The sequence below is a fragment of the Monocercomonoides exilis genome (assembly GCF_001643675.1).
Source record: "Monocercomonoides exilis strain PA203 chromosome Unknown scaffold21-1407046, whole genome shotgun sequence".
NCBI lineage: Eukaryota > Preaxostyla > Oxymonadida > Polymastigidae > Monocercomonoides > Monocercomonoides exilis.
This window is the reverse complement of record NW_027150566.1, coordinates 289968-309204: the sequence shown is the minus strand read 5'-3', so window position 1 is coordinate 309204 and position 19237 is coordinate 289968. Positions and strand designations below refer to the sequence as shown.

General features: G+C 40.1%; 4 protein-coding genes across 4 annotated transcripts; 1 reads left to right on the top strand and 3 right to left on the bottom strand.

Moving 5' to 3' along the window:
* Window positions 1–49: 49 nt before the first annotated feature.
* On the bottom strand, window positions 50–10667 carry MONOS_1086p2 (putative TLD; the record flags this gene model as incomplete). The annotated part of the gene is made up of 5 exons (XM_067863350.1): window positions 50–108; window positions 173–309; window positions 391–650; window positions 737–1142; window positions 1261–10667. 5 exons carry the CDS (start codon window positions 10665–10667, stop codon window positions 50–52), a joined length of 10269 nt encoding a protein of 3422 aa, XP_067727734.1.
* A 165-nt stretch (window positions 10668–10832) lies between these two features.
* On the bottom strand, window positions 10833–11625 carry MONOS_1086p1 (uncharacterized protein; the record flags this gene model as incomplete). Its single annotated transcript, XM_067863349.1, has 2 exons — window positions 10833–11387; window positions 11461–11625. 2 exons carry the CDS (start codon window positions 11623–11625, stop codon window positions 10833–10835), a joined length of 720 nt encoding a protein of 239 aa, XP_067727733.1.
* A 901-nt stretch (window positions 11626–12526) lies between these two features.
* On the top strand, window positions 12527–17471 carry MONOS_1087 (putative Tubulin tyrosine ligase). Its single transcript, XM_067863351.1, has 6 exons — window positions 12527–12637; window positions 12771–12793; window positions 12852–12939; window positions 12995–14889; window positions 15013–15844; window positions 16033–17471. Exons 1-6 carry the CDS (start codon window positions 12580–12582, stop codon window positions 17175–17177), a joined length of 4041 nt encoding a protein of 1346 aa, XP_067727732.1. The 5' UTR covers window positions 12527–12579; the 3' UTR covers window positions 17178–17471.
* Window positions 17411–18855, bottom strand: MONOS_1088 (uncharacterized protein). The gene is made up of 4 exons (XM_067863362.1): window positions 18560–18855; window positions 18355–18479; window positions 18245–18296; window positions 17411–18182 (listed from the first exon to the last, which is right to left on the bottom strand). Exons 1-4 carry the CDS (start codon window positions 18824–18826, stop codon window positions 17706–17708), a joined length of 921 nt encoding a protein of 306 aa, XP_067727731.1. The 5' UTR covers window positions 18827–18855; the 3' UTR covers window positions 17411–17705.
* Between the last annotated feature and the right edge of the window lie 382 nt (window positions 18856–19237).

The following is a 19237-nucleotide window of genomic DNA, read 5'->3' as shown; positions in this document are numbered from 1 at the left end:
ACATATTTTTTAAAAATATTTGTTAAACAATTAATATTCTCATTTTCACTCAGGGGAAAGCTTTCATTGTTGAATTAAAACTTGTGTAATTGCTTCCTTGCTTGAAATCTGTATGCATTATCATTTTTTCATTCAAATATTATTCAAAAAAGAAGATTAAACAAATACAAACCTTGTGAAAGAGACCACAGTTCTATTGGTCCGATGTTATAATCTTGTGTTGATGAGAGCTGAGGAGAAGAAAAGGTTGAGCAATCAGAAGACGTTCCAGATGAAAAGCCTTCATTGATTCTGATTGCAATCCCATTTCTAATCAAATCATAAGAAATTTGAAAAATTTGATAAAAATTTTAAATAAACATTTTGAGCATTAAGAAATATTTAACAAACCCTCCACCAATTGCAATATAATCTTTACACAGAATATAGTACATATTGCGCCTGGATGCAGCAAACTTTCGAATTGTAAGTTCTGTTTGTTGAGGAGGTGAAGAAGAAGAGGCTGAATCAGATGAGGAAGAAGGCGAAGTTGATGCTGTTTGTGAACTTGAAGACGAAGAAGCTGAATCGAAGCAAAAGACAAAAGTATCTGCATTTCCATAATATCGTGGCTGGACGCTTAGCGTATGAGAAAGATAAGCTCCAAAAACCTACAGATGGATTACACAACAAATATATGATTGAAAATTTAAAAATATTCAACAAAATTATTTAACAAAAACTGTGCTAAAAAAACCTTTCTTTTTCCATCTCTTAGCAAAAGGATAAGCGGTGGCTTGATTTTTGAGCATTTGTATGTGAGTGTGTTCATTGAGGTTCCATGTTCATGCTTTGAATAAACCAAAGACCAGCATTTGTTCTGCACATTAAATGGCAATATTGAGTGCATCAGAGAAAGATGTGTTGGAGTGGACAAGATGGCTGAGGTGACATTTGGAGGATTAAAGCGAATGCTCACTGGCTGAGCAGCAGCAGACGTCGATGAAGAAGACTGCTGAGATTGTTGCAGAGAAGAAGATGAAATTGTCGTAGAGGAAGATGTCGACACTGACGACGTGAGCGAAGACGCCAGCTGCTCAAGCTGCTGCTTTGCTGACTGCCCACCGAGGTATTTGTCAACATCACTTCCAGAAATCATTGGGCTATGTGACATCAAAATGATTATTCAAATAATAAATTTAAATATGATATAGATTCAAACATTAATATAAATATACACAATAATTATAAAATTCTAATTATAACTCAATTTGCACAAACCCTGTTGAGATCCAAGCTTTCCCAGTGCCTATTGGCTCAGCAACAACCTTCCCGTCAGTTCCTATTCGCATCCCAAATCTGCTCATTCCGCTCATTTCTCCCTTGCCATCGACAGAAAACATATTCTCCAGCTCCTTCAGCTGCTGAAGCCCTCTGTCTCTTTGGCTGCTCGGGTCTTTCCATCCTTCTTCTGCACTCCGTTCGATCTCTTTCCTCTCTTTCTCTTTCTCTCTCAAATACTTCAGCCTCTTCTGGCGGTGCTTCTGAAGACGCTGCTGATACTTCAGTTTTTCCTCCACTCGCCGAATGCGCCATGTTATCTCTTCGTTGTCCATATCGTCGATGTTCGACAAGGAAAGACCAGAAAGCGAGGTGGACGTGTCTGAAGAGAGAAACGAGGTGAAAGAGAAGTCTGAGGACGATTCAGGTGTCAAATCAGATGTCACATCTTCATCAGCATCTGAACCAGCCAAGCTTTCTGCTTTGCCAAAATGCTCTTTTTTGTCCCTTCGAAAGTCAAATGCTTCACTTTCGCTGTTTTCCATTGCAGAAGCAGTACATCCTCCTTCTGAATGTTCCATTTCGCTGTCATTCTCCGATTCAAACAGCTCTTCGTCTCCATCTTCCTTTATCTCATTTTGGATGTCTTCCATTTTCATCTTCTTTTGATGCATTTCCTCTTTTTTGCTTTTCTGCTGCTTCTTTTTCGCTTTTTCTCTTTGCTCTCTTCGGAAGTCAACCCAAAGTCCAACCAAGTTTTTCGTTCTTCGTTCAACTTCATTTCGCCTTCTCTTCATCCTCATTTGTTCTCTTCTCTTCTTTCGCCTCTCCTCTTTCCTCTTCGCTCTTTCTTCAAATCTGTTCGGTCCTCCAATTTTTTCTAGTTTTTGCCCTTTCTCCGATTTCAATGAACCTTCAGCTTCCAACTTCTTTTGCATCTCTTCTTTCTTCTTCTTCTTCTCTTCTTCCATTTTCTTCTTCTCCTTGTCTTTCCATGAAGTTAGCAGCTTGATCTCTTCCTCGTGAAGAATATCTAGCGCCCTTTTTGACATCGTCCTCATTCTCTTTCGAGACTTCTCTGCGAAATTGATCGTCTCTTCGAGTATTTTCGATGCATCTGCAGAAGGCACAACAAACTGGATTGAAATAAGAGAAACAAACGACAGAGAATTCTGAGGAACCGAAAGCGTCGCGTCACCCTTTGAAGAAGACAGCATCAAAGATGATTTTGAATCGAAATTGCTTTCATTCAAATGTGAAGCGCTCTTCTCTTCGTTCATTTCATTTGATGACAGATTAGCACTTTCTTTGTGATCATTACAGCCTCCAAATTGAACGCATCCTCCATCATTATCAATCTGGGACAATGTTAATGAATGACAACGATTGAACAACTGAGTGTTATGCTTGTCCTTCTGCTGTGCTTCAAGGTGATAAGGATAGGAAATGCTATCTTTCAGATACAAAGGCGGTGGCAAATAAGTGCTGCATCGCAGTATGGCAGGATAAGAGCAAGTGAGGGTGTCAATAAATGGCCTTTGAGAGAATTTTGAAGAGTTTGTTGAAGGAAACAGAACAGACGAAGAGGAAGGCACAACATGAGAATAAGGAGAAGATGATGCTAACAACAACGAAGTCAGCAGTCTTGAATGAGATATTTGGCTCTCTTTATTTTCTTTCATTCTTTCATAGTCTTTGTAACAATTAACACTGCCATTAGAATCGGATTTTCCAGAAAGTCCAAAGCTATTTGGAGTTATGGAAAACTCAGTGAAAGGGTTCAGATATCGATACGAATACACACAATCAAGAGGAGAGGCAGAGATGACACTTGAAGGATGCGGAAGCGAAAGCGACGCTGTGCTAATTGAAGGCGTCGCGACAGCAACAATGTCATTTGAGTGTGTTTTTCCAACGATGTATTCCTTCCTGTGCCCTTCTTCCTCTTCTGCCGATCTGGCTAATGACTGAGAATTGTGTGACAGCAGCTCAGGCATCCCATCTCTTCTGAATGTGGGTGTGACATTTCCTTCTGAGCAGCCTTCTTCTCTGTATCGACCTCCCATCTCGAATCGATTGAAAGAGAGAGGCGTTTCAGGTGTGGAAGGTGAAGAGCCATGCTGTTTATTAGGCACATTTATTTGTGTGCAATGTGCAGGAGGATATACAGACACTGTGCCTGACTGAGACAGCTGTGCCACTGCTGGGAAAGCAGACGAGGTTGATTCAGCAGACACAGACAGATCGGTTGATATGTTGTATGCTGGCGGAGTAAGAGAGGAAGAACGCTGACTCATGCTCTGGTCTTTGAGCTGTGTTGGACTGTCAGAAAAGCCATTTTGTGTCTCCTGTTGCCTTTCTTTGGAAGGCTTTGAGGTAAACATCTCCTTCTTTTTCCCGTCTCTTCTCATCTCCATCAAAACCTCCGAACTTCGTCTCGTCTGCCTTTTAGGCGCTTTCAGTCTGTTCTTCCTGGCGATGTTGTTTGCGAGTGAGTCGTTCTCTTCGCCTTTTGGATTCATCGATCGAACGTTCGCATTGAATGGCCACAGCATCTCACTCGTCTCTCTTCCGTATTCACTCAAGTCACCTGGCTTCAGAAGGAACAGTGTTAATATTCTGTAGGGAGACTCAGAGGCAGAAAGAGGGATGTCTGAATCTGTGCTTGACTCATCAGGAGACAGAGAGTAGTGATGCTGCTTGTGATTACCTGTGAATGATGGTCTGTCTTCTCTGCTGAATGTTCTGCTTTGTGTTGGAGATTTTGTTGTTGGCTGTCTTTTTGATGGCAGCCCAAACAGAGATTGTTGAGTTGTTGAATGTGAAAATGACTTCTTTCTGTTCTCACTCTGCTTTCCATGCCGCTGAGAGGGCGATTCATCGCCTGAGGACTCGTGATTTGAGGGAGGGGCAAAGGAATGGCCAGAACTGGCACACACAAATGGATTAACACTGCCACAGGACGACAAAGACGATCGGTCTGATGTGGGCGACTTGCCTGTCAAGTCATCGTTTGTCAGGCTGCGCATGGAAGGATCGAAGGTGAGCGAGGAAAGAGAAGGATCGCTATTTAGAAGAGGCAAAGAAGGGATGGGCAATGTTAGTGAGGAAGAAGCATGAGCAACAACAAGCTTTTTCAGGTTTTCTGGAACAATTGGGGTGTCATTTTGAGTGAAATTTGCTTCTTTCTCGCTTCGTTCGTGTGCAGAAAGGGGAGAAAAAGAGGATTCGGTTTGGTGGCTCTGCAGCGAAAGCTCAGAGCGAGAGTCAGCCAAAGGAGAGAGGTTGGATGAGGAAGAAGGGGTGGACTGATTTGGCAGAGGGAGTTGAGACGACTGCTGTGGAGAAGAAAGTTCAGGAGAGAGAGAAGGAGAAGTAGAAGAGGAAGAAGCAGAAGACTCGAGGGAGACAGTAGAAAGAGAAGAGGCAGAGGTTGGCCTGGATGTGATTGGCGGGGTGGGAGAATGGGGCATTTTGGAGGCGACAGAGCGGGAAGTTGGGAACTGGCTGAGAGGAGAAGGAGGAGAAGAAGAGGAAGGAGAATACAAGTTTGGTGAGTGCAGAAGAGGAGAAAAGGAGGCAGTGGAAGATGAGGAAGGAGAAGGTGTGCTGCGAAGTTGAGCTGTTGAAGAAGCAGAAAGAGAAGGAGACAAAGAAGAAGTGGAAGAAGACGGTGTGGAAGGAGCAGCAGGTGTTGCAGCGAGTGGAATGTTGGGTGTTTGTGTGGAAAGAGGAGGAGAAGGGGAATTGTCTGTCTTTTGTGAATGATTGCGCTTGGATGGGCGAGACAGCACAATTGGAGGAGGTGGAGGAGGGACCTGTTTAGGCTGTGGTGTGTGCAGTGGATAAGAAGAAGAGGAGGAGGAAGAGAGAGGAACTGAGAGAGAAGCAGAGGCAGAGGCAGAAGGAGAAGAAAAGCTGGGTTTCTTTGTTTGAGGAGGAGGGGGAGGAAACGGGGAAGGCTGCTGGCTGTTGGAATTCAAGGAAGTCTTTGGAGTTCCAAAGAAAGAACGATTTTTAGAGGAAGAAGAAGGAGCAGAAGAAGATACAGAAGAAGATGAAGTTATACCATGCTCTGTTTTGACGGGAATGTTCTGTTCAGCTGCTTTGGGCTTCTTGTCGAAAAATGGATTGGATGAGTTCTTTCCGAAACGCGAACGGGAGAAAAAGGAAGAGGAAGGCGAGGAAGAATTAGAATTAGAAGAAGAAGAGGAGGAGGAAGAGGAAGAGGAAGAAGGAAGAGAAGAAGTTGAGACAGAAGCATTCAATTTGAGTGAAGGAATGGAAAAGACTGAATGTGAAGGAGTTTTCAGCACATCATTTATAGCTTTGTCTTCATCATGTGCATTTCGATTCACTCGACTCATTTCTCCTTTTGTCGAAGAGGAAGCAGAAAATGACATGTTTGATGAACTTGTCATTTCATTTTTCGAATTAAATGATGAAGAAGCAGAAGAAGAAGACGATACCGATGCAAAAGAAGAAGAAGAGGGAGAACTGGAAGAGGAAGAGGAGGAGGAAGAAGCAGAAGCAGATGAAGATCCCACTACAACAGCAGATTTAATGTCTTCCTCAGACAAATATGTGTTGTTGGATAAAGAAACTGCAAAAAGGAGGCAAGTTGGATAGCAGAAGGACATCTTTGGAGGTTTTGAACTGAAATGGTTATTCTCAGAAGAAGAAGAAGAAGATGATGATGATGATGAAGATGAGTTGGATGAAAAACTGTTTGTTCCATTTGCAGTGGGAAGCAGAGGAGATTGGGCTGAATCAGAAGTCAATACAGCGTCTGATGACTTTGCTGGATTTGATGAAGGAAAAGCAGATGAAGGCGGGTTGAGCGGAGCTAATGGAAGAGAAGAAGTGATCGATGTGGCAGAAGACATGGCACACCCAAACACACTCCCTCCTCCTCCTCCTCCGCTGGCATTTGTATTTGTATTTGTGTTTGTATTGTTGCTGTTATTATTATTATTATTATTATTCATTGATGACCCCATCTTCACCGTCGATGCAGTTCTCTTCCTCATCTGCACTCCATTTCTGTCTTCGAAAAAGCGCTGGTCGGGAAAAGGAGATGTGAATGGACTCTGCGAAGACTCTATCCACATCTCGTTTATTCTCAGATAGCTCTGGTGGAGAGGAGGAAGAGAGGGCATTTGGAAGGAAGTTTGGCTCTTGTTTGTGTTTGAGGTGCTTTCTGTTTCATTTGAAGAACAGTCATTTTCATTGGATGCTTCTGAATAGTCAGATGAATGAGAAGACAAAGGAGAAAGAGGAGAAAGAGGAGAAAGAGGGGAAGAAGGAGAAGGAGAAGGAGAAGTTGGAGAAGGAGAAAGCATCGAGAAAGCAGAAGTCGAAGAGGCAGAAAGAGGTTTCATTGAAGAGGGATCTGTTGATGCAATTGAAGGGTTTATGCTATCTTTGTTGGAAGATTCTTGTCCTTCATTCAAATTTGATGGCATTTCGTTCTCCTCTTTTGTTTCTTGTTTCACACCTCTTTTTCTCTGATTCCTTCTTTTTGTTCTCAAAAGCCTTCTTTTCCTCTTCTCAAGCATCTTCTGTGCCTTCTTCTTCATCCTCAGAATTTGAATGTTTCTTTCTGGCAGTTCTCTTTCGTCTCTGTGAATGATCAGCTCATCGCCCTCACAGCAGATGACGGACCAATATCTGTTGGACGTTGGGTGCTGGAGAGAAAGATTGAAGTTGACACAGGAAGACATTTGAGGAGAGGAAGAAGAAAAGGAAGAAGAAAAGGAAGAGGAAGAGGAAGAGGAGGAAGGAGAAGAAGATGAGGAGGAAGAGGAGGAGGAGGAAGGGAAAGCAGAAGAGATGGATGAGAGAGAAGATGCAGTTGATGTGGGAGTGGAGCCTGCTGTCTGGAGATAAACAGAGCGAGACGAAGGAGACAGATTTTGAGGAGAAAGAGGAGCAGATACTTTGGCTTTTGCATGTGCTGTTGAAAAAGAGGAAGAAGAGAAAGAAGAAGAAGAAGAAGAAGAGGAGGAGGAGGAGGACGATGATGAAAAGAAAGAAGAGGAGAACGAGGAAGGCAGTGCATAAGAAGCGCTGAGTGCAACATTCGACTGAGGAGACGAAGAAATTGGTGAGTCAGAAGACATTTCGTCTTTTCTCAGTGGTCTGTAAAGAGGCACAGTCAAAGAAGAAGAGGCAGGGAGAGAAGGGAAGTTGGCAGAGGTGGCTGTGCTGTTGAAGAGAGGAGAGTCTGAAATGTCGCTGATGGAAAGAGAGGAAGCAGAAGAAGAATGATTCAGAGGAGGATGGGAACGAGGAGAAGAGTGCTTGGAACGAGGGGTGGATGGGGCAGAGGACAAAGAGTCGGGAGATTGGCAGGACTTGGAGGAGAAGGAGGAAGAGGTAGAAGAGGAAGAGGAAGAGGAAGAGGAAGATGACGACGAAGAAGAAGAAGTTGAAGAAGATGAAGAAGTAGAGAAAGTGCGCTTCTGCATTGAAACAGAAGCCTTTCTGTGAGAAGGCAGAAGATGTGTGGGTGTTTCTTCGCTTTTATGTCCTTCGCCTGAATGCCTCGACCGATCTGTTTCGGTGTCTGTATCTTTCTCTTTCTCCTTCTCTTTCTCCTTCTCTTTCTCTTTCTCTTTCTCCTTCTCTTTCCTCTTCTGCTGTGCATTCTTCTCTCTCTCCACATCCTTCTTCAGCTGCCTCCACCGTCTCATCAGCTTCTTCCGCTTCGTCTTGCTCCTCTTCCTTTCTCTCTGTGCCCTTTTCCCTCTCTTCTTCAGCGCCACAAAAAGAAGTCTTTCTTTTGTGGGTGTGGCGGGGCAGATGCGAAATTTCGAGTGCAAAATGCGTTTTTTTCTTTGCAAGTCGAACATCCGCAGAGGAATAGAAAGAGAAGCATTGGAAGAGAGGGAAGAGAGGGAGGAGAGGGAAGAAGGTTGGATGTAGAGAGAAGAGGTGGATGAAATGGAAGGGGCAGAGGAAAGAGAATACGAAGAGGAGGAGGAAGGAGAGGAAGAAGCAGAAAAAGAAGAAAAAGATGATGATGATGAAAATGAAATGGAAGGAGGTAAGAAATTTGATATGTGTGTGATAGGTACAGCTGATCCTGTTGCATTAAAAGCAGAAGCAGAAGAAGAAGAAGAGGAAGAAGAGGAAGAAGAAGAAGAGGAAGAGGAAGAGGAAGAAGACGATGACAAAGCAGCAACATCAGCAGGGTTAGCAAACAAAGCCCAAAGAGAGCTTTTCCTCTGCTCTGTTGTCTGTCTGTGAGGAGAGAGAGAGCGATGAGAAGGAACAATGACACAACTTTCATTCAGAAACAGACGACGAAGCTGAGATTCATCGAGAAGGTCTCTCAAAAAGGAGTCGAGTTCGAATGTGGTGGATGTTTTGAGAGAGGAAGAAGAGGAAGAGGAAGAGGAAGAGGAGGAGGAGGAAGAGGTTGAATAGGGAAGTGAAGAAGAAGAAGAAGCAGAAGAGAAGGATGAGGAAGAAGACGAAGAGGAGGAAAGGAAAGAAGAGGAAGAGAAAGATGAGACAGCATAAGACGACAAAAGGGAGAGAGTGTGTTCGTTTAACGATGAAGCAAACAGCCGATTTGAAGTTGAATTCCAAAAAGAGACAAGTTTTGATGAATGTTTTTGAGACGCCTTCTGAACAGAAGATGAAGTGCCATGAGAAGAAGATGGAGTTGTGGGAGGAATATTTGAATCAGAAGGAGAAGGAGGAGAAGCAGAAGAGGAAGAAGAGGAGGAAGAGGAGGAGGAAGGGGAAGAGTCAGAAGAAGAAAGAGAATGATGAGAAGATAGTGCAATTGAAGGTTGCTCTTCTTTTAAGTCTCCTTGTTTCCTTTCTCCTTCATTGCTGTCTGACTTGTCTGATTCAGACGAATGTGAAGTGTCGAGTGAAGATTGACTGGGAAGAGGATTCGAAGGCGGAAGAAGAGAAAGAAAGAAAGAGGAAGCAGAAACAGAACGGCGAAGAAGCAGCGGAAGAGAAGGCTCTTGTTGTGTCTGTGATGAAAGAAGAGATTCAAGTTTCTTTTTTGAATGTTTGAAATTACTTGCTTTTGGATGAACTTCATCTTCCTTTTCATTTTCATGACATTCTTCATTTTCTTCTCTATTTTCACTTTTATCATCAAGAGAACGATCGCATTCTGTGCTATTTCCACTCTCATATTCATTCCTCCTTTCGATTCTTCTTCTTTCTTTTCTGCTTTCTCCTTCTCTTTCCTTTTCTCCTTTTTTCTCTCCTTCTCTTTCTCCTTCTCTCTCTCCAACACGCCAGCATCGCCATCCTCTTCTCATGCGCAGTTGAGAAGGCGCTGCCAGTTCAGACAGACGAGGCAGGCTCTGTCCATCAACAAGAGGGAGAGGATCCAAAAGAGCAGGACATGTCTCTGTTGATGATGAGGAGGAGGAGGAAGAAGAGGAAGAAGAAGAGGAGGAGGAATGAAGTGAAGATGTATTGTGAGGCTCAACAATAGATGGAGCCAAAGAAGAACTTGAGCAGAGCAGATAAGAATCGAAAAGTGATGTGAAGAAAGACGATGTGAGAGACTCCAAAAGAGTCGAACGATCTTCTTTGTGTGTGGAATGGCTGCTGTTGTGACTGGAATGATGGGCAGGCGGAAGACAAGGCGCTGATGCAAGTGAGGGAGAAAGAATTGCATCGCTGTCAGCAGAGGAAGAAGAAGAAGAAGAAGAAGAAGAAGAAGAAAGCTGTGTTGGTTCAAGCGGTGCAAAGGTTTCCTCATTTGAAGCATCTTGTTGCAGATAAGTCGGACATTCTGATCCGTCTTGTTCCTTTGCCGTCTTCTTCTCTCTTCTCTCTCTTCTCCTTCTCTTCTCCCTTTCAATTTTTTCTTCTCTTCTTTTGAGCTCTTCTTCTCTTTGGTGGTCCAGCTCTTCCCGCTCGTCTTCCACAACCCTTCGAAACGGCAGGATTTTCACTTCGTCTTCGCGAAAGCGCGCGCCTTGAATGAAGAAGAACAAGAAAGAGAACAAGAAGGGGAGGGTTGGAGGCGGAGAGGAAAGAAGAAGGGTACTTGAATGGAGGTTGGAATCGGAACGGGGAGAATTGTTGGAGTTTGTTCCATTTTCTGGCTTAACAGTTTGATTTCCGTCAACTTTTGTATTGTCTGGAGAACCCTGTGACTGCGATTCTTGTGGCTGGTGCAACTTTTCTGGCTCGTCTGATGCAGCAGTGTTATTGTCACATTCAGAAGCAGCAGAAGATTGCAGTGTATTTTCAAGAGCCTGTCTTTTCTTTCTCAGCAGAACCAGCTCCTTCACTCGCTGCTCCTTCAGAAGTCGCTTTTCGCTCTCTTCCCACTCTTTGGCCGTCAGCTGCTGCAGAAACATCGTCTGAAGGAGCCTGTGGAATGCAGACCGGAGATGCGCCTCTTCGTCTTTGGTGATCATCGAAAAGGAGCCCCGAAGGTGCATAAGCTGGGAAGGAAGCTGCGATTGGTCGGATGTGACAAAGTTTGGTAAAATGAAAGACAGAAAGACAACAAAGCGGAAAAACAGAGAGAAATTAAAAATAACAAAGTTCAAAAAAAAAAGAAAATGTGTCAAATAAAATAGTTAAGAATTTTTTTTCAAATAAGCATAATTCCAAACTGGTTGAATTAATGGATTTTTCATAGCAAGTTGAGGCGCAGTCGCCGCAGCTGCAATAATTTGGGATGGCGAAGAAGGTATTCCCAAAGGCGGCAAATGAGACATGCTTGGTGAATTGATTAAATCTGAAGATGCCAAATTTCGCTGAAATGAAGTCCGACGTCTCGCAGAGCCTGGAATTTGACTCACCGCACTAACAACATCACATGGAAATGCGCGATGACAGCTGAAAGAAAACGGTGAATGGCCAGTGGCTGGTGAAGGAATCCAAGAAAATGATGTTGATACATGCGCATTAGCGTTTGAAAGAGAGTGAAGAATGCCTTTTTGTACTGGGCAAGAACATAAAACATTGCCTTCTCCGCTTTTCAAATCTATCTCGCAAGTTTCTGTACCCACTGACTTTTCGTGAATCGCATCCTTTGGCTCATCTGAAATAACTGAGCTTTTATCCACTAAATCAGTTTTATTTGAGGGTCTCGGGCACACAACAATAGAATTTCGCTTTTTATCTTCAAGCTTAAAATACGTAAAATATGAAATAAAAAATTCCAAAAAATGAGTTTGTATTGAAAAAATACACTTGACAAACGACATGTTGCAGTTGAAAGCTTACGACCTCTTCAAACGGATGGTTCTGATAAAAATGTGAAAAATAATCGCTTTCTTCTGCGTTTACACGAATTGCAACAACAGGAGGAAGAGGTGCAATTTCATCTAAGGCGGAATGAGTATCTTTCTTTGTATTCCAAAGCATATGAGTTGATGGTTTCGCTCTATGTGATGATTGAGGATCAAAAGCACCTAATCTTAATAGCTTTACTTGTAAACATTCCTTTTGCATGAAATTTCAAAAATGTTGGAATAATTTTCTGATCTTATTATCCTATAACTATTTTTCTGTTCAAAATATTCCTTGGAAAGATATTTTATGCTTTATTTATTTTGTCACGCGTGATATTTTCTGATATTATTCTGAAGTTTTTTTCATTTTTTCATGATTATATGCGTGAGACTCTTGGAGTTACAGAAATGAAAGCGAAATAAGTTTGGAACAAGTCGTTGTTTTTTTTTAAGCAAAAATTCACTCACCTTCTCAATTTAACATTTATTTTTCTTCAAAAATCGATTATATTTTCAATAATAGGTTTGACAATAACTGTGGGTTATTCATGAAATTGAGTTATCTTCAACTTTTATTATCAACCAAAAAATAAAAAGAATTATCAATATTTCAAATATCAAATTTTCCAACATCAATTCATGTTTTTTCAATGATCCATGTAAAATGAATTGCAGAAAGATTGAAACAATATGCTTATTTAGTGATTAAAGTTGTTACGAATTAAATTTTTAGTGAAGAATTTTATTTTTCAATCATTTTTTGTTATTTTTTCAAATTTTTATTCCAATATATAAATATGAATTTATCTTGTCTATTTTTGATAGTTAAACAATTTTTTTCTCATAATGTTTTTTTTAATAAATAACAAGTTTTCACAATCTGCTTATATTTGTTAAAAACAAATAAATAAATTGAAAGACAACAAAAAAATAAAAAGGAACAAAAAGTGAATTAATATCTTTTTAAATAAAAAGACAAATGAAAACAGTTTTGTCTTTTCGATAAAAAAGAAAAAAAATATAATATAAATATCGTTAAATTTAATTCATATTTTTTTTCTTCAGAAAAGCAGAAAAAACATGTCAAATGCACAATTCAAAATTAAAAGGGGATATTAGTAAAGGAACGATAAAATCAAATAATTGTATGCTGTTTGTTTGGATTATATGTGCAATGTTCTCTTTTTTTCAATGTGTTTTATTCTTTTCGTGCAACAATTTTTGATGCACATTCGAAATATTAAATGTGACATTGAAACGAATTGATATTTTATTCAGCCAAAGCTGAAAAAAGAGTGAAAGTTTGTTCATTTCTAATTACAACAAAAGTTTGTTTTTTAATGATTGGAAATTGAACAGAGATTTAAAGTTTTAAGTCGTGGAGATTGTACTGGGGACGTTCGTCAGGCTCTTAAAAGTCGTTCTTGGGAAGAATGTACAGAAGCTGGTTTCTTCAAATTTTTTGAATTTTTTATTTTTTTATCAAAAGCTTCATCATTTAGCTGATCAAAACATTGACTTTAGATGGGCAATTCAAACATCTGATTTGAATGAAGAAGATTTTAAACTTCCAAAACTTGTTAATCATTTTCCCAAAACATCTTCTTTAACAACAAAGTCTGGTCTTTACAGATCTTTAAAAACAAATGCTATGTGGGAATGTGGCGTGAACTATCATAATTTCTTTCCTCTTTGCTATGATTTACGAGATAAAGATGAAAAGAAAGAATTTGTGAAAATGTTTCGTCTCATGAAATGTGCAAATATAATGAAATATTTTTTAAAAGAGAACGGAATTGAAATTTCAAAATTACAACCAAAGTACAAAAGCAGTAGCAAACAATCACATGGTCCTCATAAATTTCCCGACAACCCCAGATCTGCGCATTATTCTCCTTCTGCTATATATTTTTCTATTATTTATACAGAATTATTTTTTTCACTTCGTGGAAACTCAGACAGCAATACAATGAACAATGAAAGCAAATGCCAACAAAAGGAGAATGAAATAAAAGAAGAAGGCAAAACCTATTTGACAGAAGATGATTGGCTTGTGGTTGGAGAGGAATGCGTCGAGAGAGTTGAGTTTCTTACAAAGCGACGCCGAATCAAAAAGCCATCAATAAACACATCAGCAGCTGCCAAAGATTCACAAAGCACACTTCTGCGCACGAATAATAAAAGCACCTGCATTCCTGTAAGTGCACAGCAGTCTTCATCAACAACTCATCTTTCTGCAGCAGATGCGTCTGGCACATCCATCGGCAACAAGCAACCATCAGCAGCTTCGCCATACGCTCATTCTCATCTGGTGCCTTCTTACTCTGCACCAGCCATCCAACTTCCGCAATTCAGCAGTCCAACTAAGCAAAGAAAGCTGCCTCAATCTGAGAAGCGGTCTCTGTCTGTTCAGAGAAACGCTGCTTTTCGTACGCCTTCTCCGTATGCACCCAGCAGATCAACGAGTTCGCAGCGTCGAGCTGGTTTGTCCTCAAACATGAGCAAAACAGCTTCCGGTCTTTCAACACGTGCTGATTCCCAGAGATATAAAACACCTCCGAGGAAGACTTCAGCCCAGATGCTGCCGAAGAAACAGAACGATCCCTTTCCCATTGCTTCCCAGCAGAAAAGCCCTTCGAAACATCTTCTTCAACAAAAACAGTCTTCATCTTCATCATCTTCTTCTTCTTCTTTGCCTGCTGTTATGATCTCTTCACAGCCAGCCACTTCACTCGGTCCTTCTTCTTCCACCTCAATTTCCTCTCTTTCAACACACTCACCAAAGCGACTGCCAGCAATGAGCCCTTACAAAAGCACTTCGACCAATCAAAAATTGAGCCACAATTCTTCTTCTTCTTCGAGCCAACACGATGGCACTTCATCAACTGCATCTGAGAGTGAATCAACTTCATCTCTTGTTGTTTCAAAGAGTTCTGTGCTGAGTCCTTCTGCAGCAACTCAGCGCCAAGTGGATCGCAGTCCTTCATCAAACAAGGCAGAAAGAGGGAGTTCTCTTCTGCCTCGCCAAATGAAAGACAGCAATCTTTCTTCAATCCGCATGGCATCTCCTTCACGTTCGATGCATCCTCCTCAGTTGGATGGTGCAAGTAATAACGCCAAGCAAAGTTCTATTCATCCTTCATCATCATCTTCATCATCATCTTCTTCTTCTTCAACCAAAAGTGCAATTCCGTCGCTTTCGTCACTGCTGGAGCGCGCATCCGAGGTGTATCCGCTGATTCTACAAACAATTGCTCCTTTTGAGACGTTGGGCATGAGGAACATTTGGATTGCGAAGCCGATTGGCAAGTCGCGCGGAAGAGGAATTGCTTGCTTCAATTCACTTTCTGAAATATTTGAGCATGTTTCTGCTTGTGAGGATTCGTTTGTCGTTCAGGTTTGATTAGCTTTTTTTTATCTTCTTCAGAATTTATAATATGCATATATATGTTCATTTCTCATATTTATACAAATCTTCACACTCAATTGTTTCGTCTCTTTTTTCAAACTTGCAAATAAGAAATACATTGAGCATCCATTGTTAATTCATCGACTGAAGTTTGATATTCGTCTGTGGGTTCTTGTCACCTCGCTGTGTCCACTCACCATCTGGGCGTATCAGCGTCCCTACATCAGACTCACTTCTGTTCCATTCACTCTGAAGTCACTGGACAAGTTCGTTCATTTGACAAACAACGCCATTCAGGTCAAAAGCGATGCGTTTGACACAGTTGGAGGCGATTGGGGTGTTCAGGGGAATATGTGGCATCGCGAGCAGTTTGAGGAATATTTGAAGGCGCTGCAGAGTGGAGGGATTGATGAAAGCGAAGCATCAATTAGAAGAAAGAAGAAGAATGAGTCAGCTGAAAGCAAAAGAGAGGAAGAAGGACAAAACAAAAAAGTAACGAAAAAAAGTGAGAGTGAGGAACCAGTCTCAAAATCTGAGCCAAATACAGAGGATAACCAGAAAGAGAGCGAAGACACTAATTCGCAAGAAAGCTCATCCAATGCTTCCGATGCGAAAGCAGCAAAAAGAACAAATTCCTCCAAAAACTCAGAATCTTCTTTTTGTTTCGATGAAGCAACAGAGAGTTCTCCAAGCACAACCTATTACACAACGTGGATCAACGAAACGCTTCCGATGATAGAGAAAATAATTGTGGTTGCAATCAAATCGGCCAGAGAAGGAATAAAAGAGCGGAAAAGCACGTTTGAGATTTATGGGTTTGACTTTATGGTTGATGATGAAATGCATCCGTGGCTGATTGAGGTTAACTCTGCCCCTTGTTTTGATCACGCAACGCCTGTTGTGACTGAGCTGATCACTGAATGCGTCGAATCAACAATGAAAAGTGTGTTTATGTTTGTTTTCGTGTGGAAAAGGGATAGAAAAGAAAAGAGATTATTATTTTATTGAACCTTTTTGTTATAAAATTATGCTTTTTATTCCTTTATTTCACTTAAATTTTTAATTTGCTTGTTAAAAATATTTTTTTTTTTCATTTCTTCTCTATTTCTTCCATTTCTTTATTTGGTGTAGTTGTTGTTGATTATCATCTTGTGTCATTTTTCGATCGGCCATCCAAAACACGTTCGACTCAAAAGAGTGCATCGAGCAGCTGTTCACCAAACCCTGAAATTCTGAAGGGCAATCAAAAAACCGATCAGTCGCTGCCTGTCGTGGCTGAAAGTGCTGAAGAAGCCTCTCCTTCTCACATCAACATTTCTGTAGATGAGTCTGATTCACAGCAGCATTCACACGAATCACATCTGCTGGAAACAGATGAAAGCGAAACTGCAACAGAAAAGAGAATGTTAAAACAAAATAATTCTTCTGATTGTCTGACACTTCAAACTGATGCTTCACAAAAAGCTGAGGCGATTGATAATTCCAAAGAAGCTATTTCTGAAAAGGAAAACGAGTTTCCCAAAGAAAAAGATGCAATTTCAACTGAAATCAAGCCAGCTCCTTTGGTTCTTTCTGCTTTGGCTGCAGACTCTTTGCCGAGTAATCGCTCTGCAGAGCCAGCGCCAAACGAAGACCCATCCTCCATTGGCGATCTGCTCCATTCGAATGCTTCGCTTCCAACTTCCAATCCGAACAGCCACAGTTCATCGCCTCAGACCCAAAGCGCACGCAACAGAAGCGCCTCTCCACCAGACTCGCCGTCCGAAGACAGTCGCATCACCCTGCGTTTCTCTTCTGCTTCTGCAGAAAAAACATCTAAGGATGCTTTTGATTCAGATGAGCGCTCGAAGGATGCATCTGTCCAACATCAGATGCAGAAGCAAGAATTTAAGAGTTCAACAGAAGAATCATCCACAATCCACTTCGATACTCCTCCACACTCCATCTCTTCTTCTTCAATGGCAGACAATTCATTCACATCATCATCATCGTCGTCGTCGTCGTCGTCGTCGTCGTCGTCTCACTCATTATCTTCGTCCGCACAACACCCGGCTGCGCCGCTTTCTTCTGCTGAAGAAGGCGAGTGCGATAAGCCACTTGAATCTGACGACTCGTCAAAGCGCATTTCTTCATTCTATTCTCCTTCTGCTATTCTTTCTGAAACAGAGCATCTCAACACAGGAAATTGGCGTCTAATTTACAGGGAACGCAAAGAGCAAGTTGCATTTAATCAAAATCCGCTTAATCTTTTGGTGAAAGGAAAGCGAATTGCTTAATGAATTGAAAGTGTTATTACAATAATTTATTAGAATTTTTGATTTGTATCCATGTATTTCTTTGTGTTCATGTATGGAATAATGTTTTATTATTGTTAAAGTTTACATTTCGCATAAAAATAACTGTTGTTAATCTTCAATTGAGACTTTTTTAATAAGCACTGCTATTTTTGTTTGTGTTTAATTTATCGTAAAAAAGTAATATCTTTTTCAAGCAAAAGTTAAGTCAATTATTTTCTTAAACTTTCCTTTTTTGGCATTGGAGAAATGTAACTGAAGTTGCTTTTTGTGTTGTGAAGTGTAAATGTCTATATTTTTTTCTATATGAACGAGGATGTGATGGTGCATTGACGAACTATTTGCTTCTCTAATATAACAAATAATGAACAGTTGAAACATGAGCGCAATAAAACGTGAAGTGAACGGTATTTATCCATCGCTTGAAAAGAAAAAGAAAAAGGAAAAGGAAAAGGAAAAGAAATGCACTTGAAAAAAAGGAAATTTTTGGTTGTAAAAAAGCATTAAGACTTATGAGGGCATTAAGTTTCGATATGGATCCAGTATAAACTTTGCATGATTGGATGGTCTATCGAAGCTATTCACTTCCTTTTGTGAAAGAATCGTAAAAAGTGAAAACCAAATAATCAGTCCACAGAGAACAATAACAAGCAGCATGTTAAGTCCATCCGTGCAACGTCCAAATCCTTTCCAAAATCGAAAACAACATGTTGTTTTCGAGGGATGTGAATTATTGTCAGAATCAGAAAGAGTAGAAGAAGACGAAGAAGAATTTGAATTTTGTGCAATAGTCGATTCTTTGCGCTGCTCGGATAGTAATTCTAATTCTTCTTTTAGCATTTCATTCATTTGAGTCGCAAGGTTTAATGAAAGTTGGGAGATTGAATTGAATGGCATTGTTGCTCTTCCAAGAGCTAATTGCAACTCAGTTAATTTCTCTTCATCATCTTTTTCCATTTCATGTGCTTCTCGAGAATTAATATGCATCTGTGTTATATTGATAACCAAAGTTAAGTTCACAATTATTGAAAATAAACTCTTATTGAAACCTTTTTGTTTGAGACACTTTTTGAAGGTGAAATGACTTTGTTTTGTTGGTGACTAAAAATATTGAATATTTTAGTTTTCAAAATAAATATTAAAAAAAAAATAATCAAACTCGTTTTTTTGTGAAATCAAAAGTTGAAGGCGTTCCATTCTGCTATCGTGCCTTGATTTGGAATCAAATAATTGAAGTTCTGACTCGTCTTTTGCGTTTTCTAATTCTTCCTTAACTTTATTAAACTTTATTAATTTTTATATATCATTTCGATTTTATTTATCACAAATAAATTCTATTTTTTAAAATAAATATAAGAACAAACTTCCTCTGTTGCTTCCATAGTAAGTTTGCAGGCTTGCTCAAAATTCTGTTGTGCACTATGTTCACTACTTGAAGGAGATAACACGTTTCTGTCTTTGTCATTGATTGCATCTGAATTTTCTGTAATTGTCAAGGATGCAGACTCACGCAATTTGTTCGTCGAATTCGAATTTTCCAATTGTTGTTGCTCTGCAGATATATCGTTAGTTTTTAATTCCTTGGATGAACTTTCATTGGGCTTTTGGTTTTTCAACTTCTTTGGCTTCATCAAAATTCAGATATAATTGAAGCAATTATGGTTAAAAAAATTGTTTGTTGTAAAAACTATTTGAATAATGCAAAATAAAAATCTTTGAAGTCTGCACACAAAAAAACAACATGGAAGTGAATAGATATGTGTTGTTGTTGTGGCACTATTTTTTGTTGTTAGAAAAAATTAACTAATCTTCGATTAATTTGAGAAAAGAAAGAAACGCAATTAATGAAAAAAGAAAAAAAGAAATGTTTTTATTAAATGAATTATTGTAATAAATTCAAAACCACAGATCATCTTTTTTAGTATAGCTTCCAAAAATGTCTAAAGTTTCATTCCAAATTATTATAGACTTTGGTGCATTCTCGTTTTAAAAGTTCCTGGTTGCTTGCAATCTTTTATCAATTCTTGAAAGCTCCCAAGTGC